A 12,022-nucleotide genomic window follows, 5' to 3' on the forward strand; every position below is an offset into this window, starting at 1 on the left:
AGAATGAGTTGTTTTGGCCCGGACTTTTTCTTCTACAGAAAGAAAATCTATCCTTTCATTTTAAAATATGAAATGGTGCTTGTACTTCATTGCCTTTGACTTTGATTATTGTAAAATAATCAGGAAAAATTATGGGAGTGTGGAACACAAATATTTGTATTAACTGAAAAAGGTTTCATAGGTTTTAAGACCCCAGCTGCTGAGATTCAGTGATACACACTGATTTTATCATAATCTTCTGTAATTTAGGTAGTGTTCAAAGAGACAGCAGCCCTGGCTGGTGTGACTCAGTGGATTGAATGCCAAGCCAAAGGGTCACTGGTTCGATTCCCAGTCAAGGCACATGCCTGGGTTGTGGGCCAGGTCCCTGGTGGGGAGCACGCACAAGAGGCAACCACACATTGATGTTTCTCTCCCTCTCTTTCTCCTTCCCTTCTCCCTCAAAAATAAATAAAATAGTTTTTTTTATAAAAAAAGCCCCCAAAATGTTAACAAAGAGAGACAACAGGCCTAAATGGAGTCACTTGTGCTAAGCCCATGATACCAAACTGAGACTTAATACCTAACTTAATTACAGTTTCAACCTCTCCCAGGAGTGGAATCTTAAACCTGTCAATCTGTAATCACCTGGTCAGCAGTAGAAAGATAACCTGCCTGATGGACTTCTACCATCCCTCAAAGGAAGGAGACTTTGTCTGAAACTATCCACTTTTTGCCTAGTAACTTCCTTGTTCTGTCCTGCCTTTAAAGGACTTACTTCATTTTATACAGCTTTTCAGAGCTCCTTTAAAAAAAATCCCTATTCAAGGATATGATTATTGATTTTAGAGAGAAAGGAAGGGGGAGACAGAGACAGAGGCATCGATGTGAGAGGGAAACATTGTTCAGTTGCCTCTTGTATGTGCTCCCAACAGGGATTGAACCTGAAATCTAGGTATGTCCCTTGACTGGGAATTGAACCCACAACCTTTTGGTGTATGGGACAATGCTCCAGTTAAATGAGCCATGCGGCCAGGGCCAGAGCTGCTTTCTCTTTGCTTAGATGGGATGCTGTCTGACCCATGAATTGTAAAATAAAGCCAATAAGATCTTTAAATTTTACTCAGTTGAATTTTGTTTTATTTTGTTGAAAACTCTTTCCTTTTCATGTCTTCTTCATGTAGTTTATCTTCTTTTTTGAGTCTTAACTCTTCTATATTTTTGTTACTGATATTGGGAGGCAACATAACTAAAGGTCAAAGAGGAAATCTGGAGTTACACTGTTAATGTAAGAAGTTAACATTGTATTGGGTTGGCCAAAAAGTCTGTTTAGCTTTTTCTATAAAATAAAAGACACATTTTTCGTTTTCTTATTTGTTTGTTTGTCTTTACATTTTTCATTTTCACCAATAACTTTATTGATTTGGGCATTTTAAGTGTGTCAGCCATCTCCCAATGTGGTATAATGTTGATTGTTCTCAATTAATGTCTTGATTTGGTCCCTATCAACTACCCTGTCATGGAGCATTGTCCTGTGAGAAATCACCAGCACAAAACTCCACAAACCACTTTTGATACATTTGATCAGTCACAGCACCTTCTCCATATACTGCACAGATTTTTTTTTCGCATTGCAGTTGAGTTTTTACCTTTCTTGAAATGGTAAAGTGCCCTGGCTGGTGTGGCTCAGTAGCTTGAGTGCTGGCCTGCAAACTGAGAGGTTGCCGGTTCAGTTCCTGGTCAGGGCACATGCCTGGGCTGCGGACGAGGTCCCCAGCTGGCAGCCTGTGAGAGACAACCAATTGATGTTTCTCTCTCACATCGATGTTTTTCTCCTTCTCTCTCTCCCCCTCCTTTCCCCTCTCTCTAAAAATAAAGAAAAGAAAAAGTAAAGCATAATATGCTGAAAATGTTGTATATTTTCTTTCATCATCAATATTAAAATGGCTACATAAAAATTCACCAATTTTGATAAGTTTTTTTAGGCACCTTGACATGACAGCTGTCACAATACAATCTAACAGAATTGTTTCAAATTAAGTTAAAGACAACCGCTACTAAAGCCATCTTAAAGAAAAAAAACAAACGAACTTTTTGGCCAACCTAACATTAGGAGGTTACTATTAACCATAATTAGAGCATCTCTGTAGAATGATGAAAACTAAAACTCAGTTGTATTGGATTGCATAGAATTGTCGAGTAAAGGAAAAGGCAGGCCAAGGTCATTCACATTTTAAGTGTTCAGTAAATATTTGTTGGCTCCATGAATTCATTCATTCATTGTTAGGAGAGACCTCTTTGTATTTTAGGCTGAGGGGCAACTAGGAAGCTAGAGATGGGAAATAGAAATGAATAAAAGGAAGGATGTGGGTTGGAAATCAGCACTTCGTGAGCATGCACTGTTCCAGAGGTAGAGAAGAGGGCCATTGGGGAGCACTATGGAAGGCAGTGAAGTAATCTGATTGGAGCTAAAAATCTGGACAACAGTGTCAGTTTCAAATGGCTGCTTTGCGAATCTTGTAATAGGGAGTCAGCATGAACTCTTTCTGTCCACTCTCCTCTCATTCACAAGTGTGTGCACCTGGCGCAGCTGAAAGTAGTTAACTACGGGTGTTACTTTGAAAAACCTACTGGTTTTTGTACTGTGGGTTTACATGTATCTTTTTCTTTTATCACCCTATTAGATTACTGTCGTGTATAATGTGCACTTTTGCCCAGATTTTTGAGGGAATACTAAGGGTGAGCATTAAACATGGGCAATACTAATTCTGTATCTGTATAAAAGTTTTTAATTCTTTTATTTATGCTTATGTGTTAAAAGTATAATTCTAGAAGCAGTAACAATATCCATATGCAAACCAATACTTGAATATGGTAATTGGTTTTGTTTCTAAATATAAACAAACAAAAAAACTGAATTAAAAAATTAAAAGTTTTTTTCCCTGAAAGTTTAGGCCAAAAATGTGGATACTTATTATACATGGGAACACATTATACATGGCAAAATATGGTAAGTTCTTTGATGGCAGAAATCATGACTTTTTTTCTGATCTACTTCATTTAGTGATTTTCTGCCTAAGTAATGGTTGGAATAATTGGACTGTTCTTAGATGACATTGAATTCCAATCAGTACTCTCACTTTTTTTTTTAAGATTTTATTTATGTCTTTTTAGAGAGGGAAGGGAGGGAGATAGAGACAGAGAGAGAAACATCAATGTGTGGTTGCTGGGGGTCATGGCCTGCAACCCAGGCATGTACCCTGACTGGGAATCGAACTTGTGACACTTTGGTTCGCAGCCTGTGCTCAATACACTGAACTATGCCAGCCAGGATAATACTCTCACTTTTTTTATCCACTCATCATCATACCACTTTGAATGAGCTAAAAGTCAGTAAGCTCCCATGCCACGTTACCTTAAATTTAAAATTCGGCAAACTATTCTTTATTCTTGACCTTTAGGTCTGTGAGTCCCTGTTGCTGATTTTATTCCTGTAATTCACTGGGTCTTCAAACTAGCCGCAGACTGATTTGCCACCCATAAATCTTCTCCAGTCTGTCATTTTCAAGAGCTGAAATCAGTTGGATTTTTAACAGATTTTGTTTTGGCAGCCAATCACTTTTACTTGGTTCTTATAGACCACTCCTTTAGTGGTGGCCTCGTCATTAGCATAAATGCCTGCTTGTCTCTTACTGCTCAAGTCTAAATTCTGAAATGAGGTTTTGTTTTCAAAAGCTTCCCTTTAATGATAGCATATTTCAAAGAATAGCTGCTAATTAGAAGGAGGTCTTACCTTCATTCTGACTCTTACAGAAAACAATTTCAAATGTTCAAAAGCAAGGACAATTGCACATTCTTTTTTTTTCTTTTTGAAAGGTGCCTGTAAAAGAAATATGTTTTGAGGCAGTAACAATATACCTCATGTTTCTAGGTAAAGCAGTGGTCTTCCTTCTACACAGCCACTAAGAAATGGGAGGTGTCATGTGTTCATAATACGACTTAGCACACAATGGACTAATTTGAGTACAAAAGACGCTTTAATAATCTGAAAGGGGCACAGATGTGAATGCAATGCAAGACGTTTTAATTCTAAGTCCTGAGGTTGAATCACAACGTATTTTAAATGGTGCCAAAGACCGTCAACCCAAACTGGTGTAAATGAGAAAGCCTGATTGTTTATGTGTTGCATAATTTTTATTCTGAATTTACTTATTGTGGTAGTCTTCCAAGATCCTGAGATGTAAAGGGACTTGGTTTTGGTGGGCTACCACACTTCAGATCCAAATGCAAGTAGAATATTTTTTTCTTAAAATATCAGCTTCAAAGATTCATATTCTCTATTCAGTTAAATGGGAAAATTTATAACCCTTTCATTCAAGTCACAGAGGACTACCGAATCTCATTATTACTAAGGTTAAACATAAGCTGATTTGCAGTTAGCACCAGTTCATTTCCTTGTCATATTCTTCAGTTAATTAGATACCAGTTTGTTTCTTTTTCTATCTCTTTTCTTTCTCTAATCTCTGAAGGCCACCGCATGATGGCCTTCAGCCTCTCAAGAATGGTTGCCTGATAAAACTCTCCCCTCCCTCCTCTCCTGAGCATTCTACCTTAGGAAGAAAGAGTTTCATTTGGAGGGTGACCTATCAGTGTTGAATCAGGCCAGGAGTCTGAGATCCAGTTTGAGTCACCATGAGTAGGACTTGAGTACTGGTTGGGCCCCAGGGAAACTGGTGGTTAAATAGTGTGAGAATCTTTATCAGACAGGAAATGACAACTCATTAAAATACTAACCGTTGAGCCTGTTTAGATCACTGCCTTGGGGGTGGGGAGGAAATTGTAACTCTATAATGATTGACTAAAATATGACATCTCTGAAAACAAAGAATTATTTATAAGACTTACCAAGAAAGAAAAGTTCTGGTCCATCTTGTTACTGCATTCTGTCACACTGCCATTGCCTCTTTTGTGCAAATGATGTAGTGGGAGTGTGGTACGGAGAAGCTTTTATTTCATCCCTGAAAGCCTCTCCTGCTAGTACCGTGAGTAGTGCCCTATAGTACAGTTCAGTCTCGGAAGCAGAAGAGTCAGTCTAGAAAAGACCGTCTTCTATGTAGGGCTCTGCTCCTATGCTCTGGGGCCAGGTCTCAATTGATAAAAGATTTCTCTGGAGTCAGGATAAATTCAGTGTATTGATTTACACGCAGTAATCCCCACCCAATCAAGAAAATTCTAAAGATCCTGATGTTCATTTGAAACATAAGCTTTAACTGTGGACACAGGGTTTGAGACCCTTGAGGTTTGGCTTCCAAATTCTTAAAGGCCTATTAGAAGGATGAGCAAAAAGGGGATAGCCAGCCCACATCTCTGTAGAAATATACATATTCTTCCCCTGATATATTACCTAGCAACCCTGCAACGAGTTGGTCTGCTAAATAAACCTTAAGATAGATATTTTTTACCTTTTGTGAACAAAGTATATTTGTACTCCATGCAGTTTAGCTTCACGGTCTAAACCACTGGTCTTCTCTATCGGAGTGGAACTAAAATTATAGGACTTTACTTATATTTACTTTAGTCTTTGTTATTTTCTTCTTGTGTATTTTTGTGACGTGTAATATTATCATGTAGCACCATATATAAAATTTATTTGGCTGTACATACGTGGAGAATATAGTTTACCATCAGTCTGATGGCCATTCCTTCCGCCCCCGTGCCGGAAGGTCACCCGCCGTGGATTGCAGACGGGCTAGGGGGAGAGGGTGGGCTCCGCAGCCCAGAGGACGCTGACCGTGAGCATGTTGCATTTTACTGAGTTTTTTCTCTCCTCATTAATCAGATTAATGACTTATAATTCCTAGTTTTACCTAAATTAATCCTCTCGAACAGACAAATGGATTAAAGAGTTTTCCATAAAGAAATGGTAGAAGGAAGATAATACAAATAATGCACTCACAAGAAACAACAGAAAAAGTTACAGCATGGTATTTCACCTTTTCCTAGTGTGTATATATATATATAGGAATTAGCCAAAATATTTAGAAATTATCAATCTTAACACAGGACAAGTGTATAATGTGCCTTGAAATAGTAGTCACTCATGACCGCATGAAAGCCATCATAGGTAGCAATACTTTAAAGTAATTTTTCGAAGAGGTAGAGGGGGGATAAATGGTGATGAATGGAGGCTTGGCTTGGGGTGGTGAACACACAGTACAATATACAGATGATGTATTACAGGATTCTACACCTGAAACCTATATAATTTTATTAACCAATGTCACCCCAATAAATTCAATTAAAACCAATACATTCAATTAAAAACTTTTAAGTAATAATTTAAAAAATGTTTATCTTTATTTTATCCTTTTAATTTTGTCTTTGTGCATTTTATTGTTTGCATAAGTATTAGATACGTACATCAAAAATGTTTTTAGCCCTGGCTAGTGCGGCTCAGTTGGTTGGAGCATCATCCCCTAAATTGAAAGGTCATGGTTCATTTCTGCCTGGACACAAGCCTGGGTTGCAGGTTTAGTCTTCAGTTGTGGCGTGTGCGAGAGGCAGTTGATTGATGTATCTCTTGAGCATTGATGTTTCTCTCCTCCTCCCTTTCTGTCCTTTCCCTTCTCTCTAGAATTAATAGCCATGGTCTCGGGTGAGGATTTTAAAAAGTACATATGTTTTTAGACCATTGGTCTAGGCTCCTTAAAAGCCACTATCAAAACTACTGGTCGTGGCTGTGGCCTGTTAGCTCAGTTGGTTAGAGCATCGTTCTGGTCTCCAATGTTGTGGGTTCGATCTCCGGTTTAGGACACATACAAGAATCAGCCAGTGCAGTGTGGTGATTGCAGAGGTGGAGGGGAGGGTATAGGGGAGATAAATAGTAATGGGAAAAATCCAATAAAAATAAATTTAAAAACAAAAGAATGAACCAATGAATGCATGAGTGGAACAAGTCAATGTTTCTCCTTCTACCTCTTTCTCTCTAAAATCAATAAGAATTTTTAAAAATCATTGGTAGTGCTCTGGCTTGTGTGGCTCAGTGGGCTGAGCACTGGCCAGCAAATCAAAAGGTTGCTAGTTCAATTCCCAGTCAGGTACATGCCTGGGGTGCCTGCCAGGTCCCTTGCTGGGGAAGTGCAAAGAGGCAACTGATCAGTCTATCTCTTGTACAATTGTGTTTCTCTCCCTCTTTCTCCTTTCCCCTCTCTCTAAAAAATAAGTAAATAAAAGCCACCGGTAGTTTACTTCAGAAGGTTTACTTCAGAAGATCTCTATTATGCTTTCTGAATTACAGCAGCTGTAGAATTGATTAAATCCTTCTTTTCCCTTTTTATACTACTCCTGGCTTGAATCTTATTCTAAAAACATTTCCTCATATTTGTAAGTTTTCAAAGATTTAACTAATCACACCCTATGTGACGATATAATTAATCATCAGAGGTATGTTAAATAAATCAGCCTGAAAGTATTTCACAAATAGTGAAACAAAGGTGAGAAACCACGTGCCCCTACTTTCCGCTAAGAAAGATAAAGGTTCGTTACTCCATGACCTTACTAAGAACCCATGTCACTGTTTTCTGGAAAGCCAGTATAACTTACATGACCACATTGATGCTAAGATCCTCAAAACAGTGGTTAAGAGAGGAAGAAAGCCTATATTAAATAAAAATTTTAATTCCCTTAGGCATTTGAACTGCTTAACTTTCATATAGGCCCTGTGTAAATACAGCTAAACAATAAGAAATCCATTTTTTTAAAGTTCATGTTATTTCTGTTATTAAGCACTGTGCCACAGCTGTATGTTGGCACATAGTAACAAAAAACAACACACCTGGCTGGAAAAATCCAAACAGAATCATGAACAGGAAAATTTCAGGCCTTCTAATAGCAAGGCCTAGTTTGATGACTATCTCTGTGATGGAAGGTGGATCACATGGTATATGTCTCATGTCTGGTGAGCCAGTTTCAGAGTCGCACAGTTTGAGAGGAGTCCTTTGAAAACAGGAGCAATAATGACCAGTGCATTTTTGGAGTGGGAGTGCGCTCCGGACTAACCAACACATGAAAATGTAAGCCCTGTGAAAACACGGTGTGATCACACCCCCCACAGTCCATGCTGCCTCTGCCAATCACGATGCCTCTTCTGGAAGGTTTTCTGGCTTTTGTGCGCACAGAGAATAATGCACACCTTTAACGGGCTGATACGGGCAGAATTCAAGACAGTTTTCTTACCAGATAACTGATTTCCAGAAGCAGAGCCACATATGTGTTAAAAACTATGAAAAAAAGAATAGATTTTGTTTGCCTACTGCTCAGGGCCCCTGAGGGAATTTTGCCGGGGAGTTTGCCTCGTGTCGGCTGTCACACACACTCGGGTCTGTCAGCTCGGCAGAACGTGGTCCCACGACAGCGCTCTTGAGCTCTGGGTGGGTTTGAACTTTTGTGGCTTTTTTCCCTTTTTACCCTGCTCTCTCGTTTGCATTTTTTGAGTTTTTTTTTCCCCTTTATTACAATGGGTAACAAATGTTCAGAAGTTGCCATTAGAATAGTTTGTTAGAAATTTGGTTTTTAATGAGTTATATCACCTGAAAAATGTGTGTGCCGAGAAAATAAATATCAAGATATTACTGTCCACACACAAAAAAGATAAAAGCTTTTTCTACCCACCAAGTTGAAGGTCTACAAGCAAGAAAAAGCACATGAGATAAATTTCTGTGTTTCTTTTCTTTTTTTCATTTTCAGCTTTCTTCCCTAGAGAAAGTGGCTATTTAGAAGGCTAGCTTAAACATATTTAGGTCTAACAGTTGACTGAAAAATAGTTCTGTGTGTTTGTGATCCTCCTATTTTATATATTCTTCTATATCACAAAACTGTAACACTTTGGAATTTAATCAGCACTTAGTAGCACCTGGAGGACTTCACCCACTAGGAACTCTCAGCTCACTCTGGGTTGAGATGCCAGTTCCTAGCCAGGTGCACAGGGTACTACTCAATTTAATGGCTTTAGATAATAGCATTTAAGCTATTTCCTAAGCCAACTATAAAAAAAACCCCACTGAACTGTGATGCAGGTTATTCCTCCAGCCTATATATATTTTATATACATATATATATATAATTAATCTTAAGTATCAGAATGGATGCTTGTCTGCTGTTTGACAGTAACTGGAAGGCGAGGCTGAGGGCTGGTGCTGTAGTTTCCCTTAAACGCATGTTGATAGTGGCAGCCGTAGTTCCAATTTTCATCTAGTCCATGACTAACGTAGTTTTAGTGTTAATTCAGAAAACTGGAAGTCTGCTTTGTCTAAGCTGAGGCATCTGGCCTAAGCTATTGTTTGTAGAGCTAGCAAAAAGAAAAGGAAAAACTGAAATTTATGAATATATAAAACAGATTAAGATGATGTGATAACTACTTATATAACACTTAAACCCCCCCAAAGCATATAACACCATAACACCTTGAAAAATTGATCTCAGCATTAGCCCAGGAGAATTCTTTGAAAGTTGCATATCATGTAAATATATAATGGCATATATTCTCTGTCAGCTGAAGTGGACTTCCGATGGCAAATCATTTATCTTTTCCAGTTACTTTGAAGGGAGTCTACAATGATTGTTGCCGGTCCCTCCCTCATTCCCCTCAACAACAAAAACAAAAAGTTAAAACCCTCCTAGCCTTTGGATATTGGTTCTTAATTTTCTCTTTAAACAATCGCTTGACCCCAGAGCCCAAGAAGGGCTCGAGGGGAACTGTCAGCCCGGCTTCTGTTCTGCTCCCTTCGGGAGGCAGAGGTCTGGAGCCGGACGGGACTCGTGTGATGGGACCCAGGTCCTGGCGGACGTTCAGAAAGGGGCTTTTCAAGTCATTTCTCGAACAGCCTAGCGGTTTAAATTAGCATACAATCAGTGCAGCCTGTCTAAATAGGGATTTTTTTCATCTTTAAAAAAAATAATGGCATAGGTATTAAGTGTGAATGAGTCAATTTCTGAAGGAAAGTCCTTATAAATCTGCTGTCTTCAGTGTCACTGTTTCGTGTATTTCGGTAGAATTGGTTTTTTTTTATATTAATGTGATTTGTTGCGAGTGTAAAGGGATGAGATATTTGCATTCCCTTTTGCATTACATACAGAACTGCACGAGGAAAATCCCTTGAGAAGAGAAAGTTTGTGGTGCTGCTGTCGCTTCACCCATTTCTCGTCCGAATCAGGCTGGTGACCGCAGCACAGCTCAGACACCGCTCTGGGTTTGCTCTGGGCTCGGCGGCTTAACAGAGACTGAGGCTGTGGGTCGGGAGACGTCGCCCTTCTCCATCTGCCTGTCTGTCACTCGGGGCTCCCCGTCCAATCGGTGCAGCCACAGCCTCTACTGCACACGACTATTCAGGGCTTTTCACATATCCTTCAGTTTTCATTCAAGGTCAGCTTCACCCCACACTGCTCTCTCTCCTTCCAGTTCTTTTGCAGCATATCTCTGTACCAGCAAATTTAGTGTGGATTTGTAAACTCTTTTGTTCCCAAATCAGTTCGTGTGTGTGTGCTTACACACGTGTGTGTTGAATTCTCACAATGATTTTAAGTCTCTTGTGGGCTTGGACTGTATACCTGCCGTAGTGCCGGTTAGTGCTGGACACAAAATAAGAACTTCATTAAGTGTTTGGTGGTCGGCAATTAAAATAACTAAAGAAAAGTGTCTGCCAGGAGTTTTATATTTGTTAGCTTCTGGTAAATATAATAGCAAAAAGTCCTCTCCCTCAACCCCTCTGCTTTTGATTACAGAAAGCAGCAACTAATTGTTCTAGAAATGAGGTGAGGTTAATCTAGTTACTTAAAAGGGAGAGCATTAGGCACATGTTGACCTGCCTTTTGCTGGCCCCAGAAAAGAGATTGGGCTTATTTACTTTTTAGCCCTATTACGACAGATGGGAAAATAAAGGGGTACTAAAGGGCACAGAAAATAGAGGTGTTTGATTTTCTAAGTTGCTCCAAGTTACCATTTTAAAACGCCTGCGAGCATTTCTAAACCCGGAGTCCGGTAGCTCCAGTTGCCAAACCGGTTTAGCAGCACTGCCTCCCCTGCTTCTGGGTGAGAGGGAGCTCCGGGTACCCGGGCTTATCAGAGATCCCTATCCCGACTTCTGAGAACACGCTGTGTGGCAACGTGCTGTCGTTTCTGTGCACACCGCCTGCCAGAAACCCCGAAGTGATTCCAGGTTCAGAGTTCCTTCTTTGTCCCTTTGTTAATCACTGACTTCTGACTGGTGGGAGGTGCCTTCCAAATTCGCTAATGCATTCTTTTTGGAAAGGGATGACGCACAGATTGTCCTAATAAGGACTTAGACTGAAAAAGTTCCACCCCCTCTGAGAAGAAGGGACAAGTCAGAGAGAGGGCGGGCAGTTTCTTTTTCAACTAGGGATGACACAAGCATAAGTCATTTCCTTATTAATCGGTTCAAACCAGTTCTTACAGGAACTGCTGGTGATAAATGTGGGACTTCTCAGAAGTCATTCATTTTACTCTTTGTACCACCCCAGTGTGCAGCCTCTGCGGAGCTCGCTCCACTGCGGACCGACCGTGCTGGGAGCAGGGAGCTGGGCTCCTACTCTCTCCCACACACGTTGGTGGGAGAGATGATTCTCCTTTAAGGGGTCGTTAAAGGATGGATTTTTATCCACTAGAAAGAGTTAACAGGATTTTGCCAGCTTAACTGATAGTTTTGTTTTTTTCTCTTTCTACCAATCCCTGCTTTTTGAATCCAGGCGGTAAGTGGATTTTTCTTTTAACATGTTTCCTTCTTCTCTTCCCAAATGTGCCTTTTTCCTTGGGTTGTTGTCCCTGCTCCCAGTGCTGTCCCCGGCATAGGTCCGTCTCTGCAGAAGCCGTTCCAGGAGTACCTGGAGGCCCAGCGGCAGAAGCTTCACCACAGAGGCGAGATGGGCACACCGCAGGTGAGACTTACCTTTGTTTTCTCCCCTCCCCGCCACCCCCCAGTTTTAGGCTGAACTTATATTCTCGGCACTCGCAGCATTTTTAGACAAATAG

The 12,022-nt window shown here is 40.1% G+C and overlaps 1 protein-coding gene across 1 annotated transcript in view; it reads left to right on the top strand.

The window, feature by feature from the left end:
- Positions 1-12,022, top strand: part of VMP1 (vacuole membrane protein 1) — a 110,196-nt gene that overhangs the window by 94,767 nt on the left and 3,407 nt on the right. The window contains exon 11 of the mRNA XM_045836529.1: positions 11,826-11,928. Within this exon, the coding sequence (XP_045692485.1) occupies positions 11,826-11,928 (103 nt within the window). The remainder of the gene's footprint in view (positions 1-11,825; positions 11,929-12,022) is intronic.

The sequence above is a fragment of the Phyllostomus hastatus genome, unplaced genomic scaffold, assembly GCF_019186645.2.
Source record: "Phyllostomus hastatus isolate PE091 unplaced genomic scaffold, TTU_PhHast_1.1 phas_contig_210, whole genome shotgun sequence".
Classification (NCBI taxonomy): domain Eukaryota; kingdom Metazoa; phylum Chordata; class Mammalia; order Chiroptera; family Phyllostomidae; genus Phyllostomus; species Phyllostomus hastatus.